General features: G+C 43.4%; 1 protein-coding gene across 1 annotated transcript in view; it reads left to right on the plus strand.

Moving 5' to 3' along the window:
- TWIST1 (twist family bHLH transcription factor 1) overlaps window positions 1-1,617 on the plus strand; it is a 2,548-nt gene extending 931 nt beyond the window's left edge. Inside the window, exons 2-3 of the mRNA XM_040471588.1 lie at window positions 5-436; window positions 953-1,617. Of these exons, the coding sequence (XP_040327522.1) occupies window positions 5-394 (390 nt within the window). The 3' untranslated portion in view covers window positions 395-436; window positions 953-1,617. The remainder of the gene's footprint in view (window positions 1-4; window positions 437-952) is intronic.
- The last annotated feature ends 3,557 nt before the right edge of the window (window positions 1,618-5,174 follow it).

Consider the following 5,174-nt stretch of genomic DNA (forward strand, 5'->3'; position numbering starts at 1 on the left):
CCAGGGCAAGCGCGGCAAGAAATCTGCGGGTGGCGGCGGCGGCGGCGCCGGCGGCGGCGGCAGCAGCAGCGGCGGCGGGAGCCCGCAGTCCTACGAGGAGCTGCAGACGCAGCGGGTCATGGCCAACGTGCGGGAGCGCCAGCGCACGCAATCGCTGAACGAGGCGTTCGCCGCGCTGCGGAAGATCATCCCCACGCTGCCTTCGGACAAGCTGAGCAAGATCCAGACCCTCAAGTTGGCGGCCAGGTACATCGACTTCCTCTACCAGGTTCTCCAGAGCGACGAGCTGGACTCCAAGATGGCAAGCTGCAGCTATGTGGCCCATGAGCGGCTCAGCTACGCCTTCTCGGTCTGGAGGATGGAGGGGGCCTGGTCCATGTCCGCGTCCCACTAGCAGGCGGAGCTCCCCACCCCCTCGGCAGGGCCGGAGACCTAGGTAAGGACCGACGCCTCTGCGCCCCTTCGCCGCTCAGGTGGCGGACGGACTGACGGCAGGGCCGCGGCTGCCTGCCCCTTCCTCAGCCCCCTCTCCCACTCCGCTCTCAGCCTTCGCCACCTCATCCCCTGAACGTCTCCGAAAGGCTGGTCGGTCCCCGCTAGGGAGAGAGGGGGGATGCGCCCTGGTTAGGAGTGTGCGTGTGCGTGAGTGTGCGTGCCAGACAGGAGGGAAGTCTGAGAAAGACTCCAGGGTCATGGGTAAGGACAGTTTTCTTGCCAGCGCCTCCCTTTCTTTTTGGCTTTAAGTTTTCCTTCTCCTTAAAACAAATGTTTCCAAATTCCACCTCCTCCTTCTTTCCGCCCACCCACTTCCTCTTGCCCTGGGGCTGAAATCCTTCCAGGTTGTTCAGCGCAATTTCTCAGTAGTGGTGATAAGAACAGAGCTCACTAGTCATAGAAAACAGCCACGAAGACCTAAACAATAACCAACTTTCCCCTCTCTGGGTTTTTGCAGATGTCATTGTTTCCAGAGAAGGAGCAAATGGACAGTCTAGAGACTCTGGAGCTGGATAACTAAAAATAAATATATATGCCAAAGATTTTCTTGGAAATTAGAAGAGCAGAACCCAAATTCAAAGAAACAGGGCGTGGGGCGCACTTTTAAAAAAGAGAAAGCGAGACAGGCCCGTGGACAGTGATTCCCAGACGGGCAGCGGCACCATCCTCACACCTCTGCATTCTGATAGAAGTCTGAACAGTTGTTTGTGTTCCTTTTTTTTTTTTTTTTTGACGAAGAATGTTTTTATTTTTATTTTTTCATGCATGCATTCTCAAGAGGTCGTGCCAATCAGCCACTGAAAGGAAAGGCATCATTATGGACTTTCTCCATTTTAAAATGGTAACAACCAGAGGAATTTTAAGAACATCGTTAGAAATAAAAATACGGGGATCAAACTGACTTGCAAAATCACAGTCAGTTCATTCCTTTTTACCTTCTTCCTCTGAGGGAAAAAAAAAAAACTTAAAATACAAAAAACAACATTCTATTTATTTATTGATGACCCATGGTAAAATGCAAATAGATCCGGTGTCTAAATGCATTCATATTTTTATGATTGTTTTGTAAATATCTTTGTATATTATTTTTCTGCAATAAATAAATATGATTGAAAATTTTAAGAACCTCAGAGTTTGGTCTATATTTTTAAAGCTCAGGATTAAGTTGGCGGTAAATACTTGCTTGTTTAACTCTGGAGGCACCCAGGAGGGAGGGGGCACTAATATAAACAAAGCAGTGAAAAACGCAAATAAACTAGCTACTGACAGGCACAGGCATGTTATTTAGAAAGACAGCTTTATTATTATTCCAATTTGGTGTTCAGTGGGCTTTGTGGCATCTATCCTTCATCTCTTACCAGTTCTCTAAACAGCGAAAACTTAAATTTGTTACTCACCTCCTCTCTTGCTTATATTTTGAGGGGGCAGTCGTAGAACAGTTCAACGCATATAAGCAATATGAAGCCAGCAGTCTTTTCTCTTGTTAACTCTGTATTTTTGTCATGAGCTCCACTGTTTGTGAGGATTTTTAAATAAGAGGTTCATTTCAGTGAACGGGTGTATAAAGTGTTCTTAAAATGACCTATCTGTACACGTATAAATCAATACAAATGCACTGAAAATAGTAAAGTTTAATTCAGCAGGAAAGAGAATTCCAGTTGTAATTTATCTCTCTCTTTCATGAATGAAAATGATATTTAATGTCATGTTTGCTTAAAAGAAAAGCCAAAGTGAAGAATATTTGCCCATGTTGATGTTATCTATTTGGGAAGCATGCTTTTTTATATGTATAAAGAACATACAACAATGGAGTCAATACAATAAGCAAAAAACCTGAACTTCCAGTATCTTCAGTAACAATTGGAACAATTACAATTTTAAATGCAATAGCTATTCATTTTCTGGTCAGTTCATTAGCAAGTAGATTTTATCCAAAATTACACGGAATTTTTCCTTGGTTACTTATAGGTATACAAAATCTGATGAAGTTAAGTTAAATGGGCAAATGGGGCTTGATTTTTATTTCATTGTGGTTATTTCTGAACCAGGAAAAAATTGGCTCATAACTAATATCATTAGGAGCAATACGTTTGTATCACTCAGTGCTTAACTTTTACATCTAGTTTACTGCATTCAGGTGTAATCTGGCAAGCTTTCAAACTAGAAAATAATTTTGTTGTCTATTTCAAACAAAGGCTATGGCAGATAAGTGTATATGAATCCAAACAGGTTGTGTTTGTTCAACTCAGATTGAGGCTATTATTACCTGAAGGTTTTTCATTCCCTCCCACACAACATCAGGGAATGCTGACATAACAATATTGTAAATTTACTATTCTGAATATTTGAGACCGTATTTTCGGATAAGGACCCTGTAGCATTTACTTACACTGAAAGGTTAGTGAAGGCTTGGGGAATTAATTTTTGGATTTTGGTATTCCTTTACCAAATAACTACATGAGCCGGGAAAGTGATTATGTGTGCATGTATTTGTAGGGTGTGGGTGTATTGGCAGAGTGGAGAGAGAGAGGGAGTGCGTGTGTATAGGGTAGAAATGTAAGGGTACCCTAGAAGAATGAGGGAGAGCACATCAAGATGCTAATTCTCTCTTGTGTGTGTATCATCCTACACCTCCATTTTCTAAACTGTTCATGGAGGAATCTCCTTGTTCACTAGCTTGGTCTGACTATTTGATATTTCAGATTTCTTGACGTACATCAGGATGGAGCTGACTGTCATTGCTGAGAAGGTAATCTCTATCTTATCTCTGATGATTTAAAACCCAGAGGTTTCACAAAAGATAGCCTTTCATTTGCCTTTTTAATTTTTTTCTTTTTTTCTTTTTTTCTTTTTCTTTAATATTTTGTTCTCTTTTCTCATAAGAGAACCCTGTGGAGAAAAGCAAATACCATATTTGTGTTGCTAAACTGAAGGTAATATTTTTCCCCTAGATTTTCAGAGAAATGAATGAATGAATGAAAGGCGACGAATGGCTTTACTTTGAATGAGAATAATTCATGCAAAATATTAACTATTAGAATACAATTTTCAGGTTGCAGACTGATTTTGTATTGCCAATCTCCTCCCCCTTGCACATAACAATGCTAATTCTTTTTTAGAATAGAAATAAAGCCACCTGTATTTCTTTTGCTCTACTATTTTTTTCCTGTTTTAATTCTTTTTGCTACCTATTCTTATTTAAAGGACACTTAAAATGAATTATCTCTGCTTCAGAAGTGAGAATTTAATGTGATGGCTGGACTGGGGGACTCTACCCTTTAGCCAGAATGCATTCACTGGAGGGAAAAATGCTGTATAAAATAGCCTTGGGTGAATTCTATAAACCACTGAGTAAAAATGGTTCCTTTACTGTGCACATAGTTTTTTTTTTTTAATCTTGCTTTTAATTTCGTTGGATTGATAGCCTTCAGTCATAAGAAAGTAAATTTTTGTTCTTATACACACACATTTATTTTCCTTCTTTGTGCACACACTTGCTAAGCACATGCACAGATGATAATTCATGCACAGTTGCAGGTATCCTCTCTAAAGTGGTACAAATTATTAATAAAATAATGTTAAATAGCAACAACTCACATACTGTGTGTACTTTTTTCCCACACTCAACAACGGCACAACCTTCTTGCTCCTGCAGTCTTCAGGCTCATATTCATAATGGAGCTTTTTAAGGGACACTTGGCCTCTTGCAAAAAAGTCGAGCATTTTGCACATTCCACGGTTTGGCAAACTCAGAACTGGTTATTTTCTCTAGACCGGTATCAAGTTCTTCTCAGGCATATGATTTCACTTGAAGTCCTGCCCAGGAATCCTTCAAAGTGAGCGTTTGTCCCGCTCTCATGATGTCAGGCGGTTTTCCCTGCATCTGTAATTTGAAGAAAAACAAACAAACCTGCGGGGAACAAACGCCACGGAAACCCAAACAGAACTCCGTGGGGAGCGGGAGTCTCACCTGCGGCGGGCGCGGGCGGGGGGCTCAGGCCCAGACTCCCCTGCGTGGGTGGCGGTCCGGTGCCGCACGGTGGAGAGAAAGACAATGTCGGTGCCCTCCTCCGACTGCGTAGACCGCTCCGGGCCCCGCGTCTGGCCGCTGCGCGGAGGCGGCGGTTCCAAGTGTCAGCGGTAGCAAAGGCGGCAGCAGCAGCAACAGAGTCAGGCAAAGGCCCAGCCTCAAATTTCCTGAGACAGGCCTGTATTAGCGACAAACAGGGTTCGGGCGGGGGATCCCCGGGGGCCACTTCTGCAGAATTTTCTGCCTGTTGCGTCGTAAGCTGTGCCCCACCCCCAGCACCAGCGAAAGTGGAAGGAAAGTGCACCGTCAAAGTGGAAGGAGAAATCGGTTTCCTCGTAATTTCTCAAAGCCGGCAACCCCACTCTTTCCCGGAAACCTCGAAACCGAGACCTCAAACATGCCAACAGGATTATTAATTATCCTTATTTACTGAACAGCAAAAGATAGACGCAGTAAACCGGGCATGGGATACATTTGCCATTTGCTTTTGTCCCAAGGCCCCAGGACGTGAGCCCACTTAATGTTCTTAGCAAATCAAAGCACGTGTCCTTTGAAGAAGGTGTGTAATTGGAGTTTAAGGCATGTATGGAATTCCCAGATGTCTATAAAGTAAGAAGGAGCATGTGGCAGGTCACTGGAAGGTGGGGCA

Source organism: Herpailurus yagouaroundi, unplaced genomic scaffold (genome assembly GCF_014898765.1).
Source record: "Herpailurus yagouaroundi ecotype Mexico unplaced genomic scaffold, PumYag 100, whole genome shotgun sequence".
NCBI classification, from domain to species: Eukaryota; Metazoa; Chordata; class Mammalia; order Carnivora; family Felidae; genus Herpailurus; species Herpailurus yagouaroundi.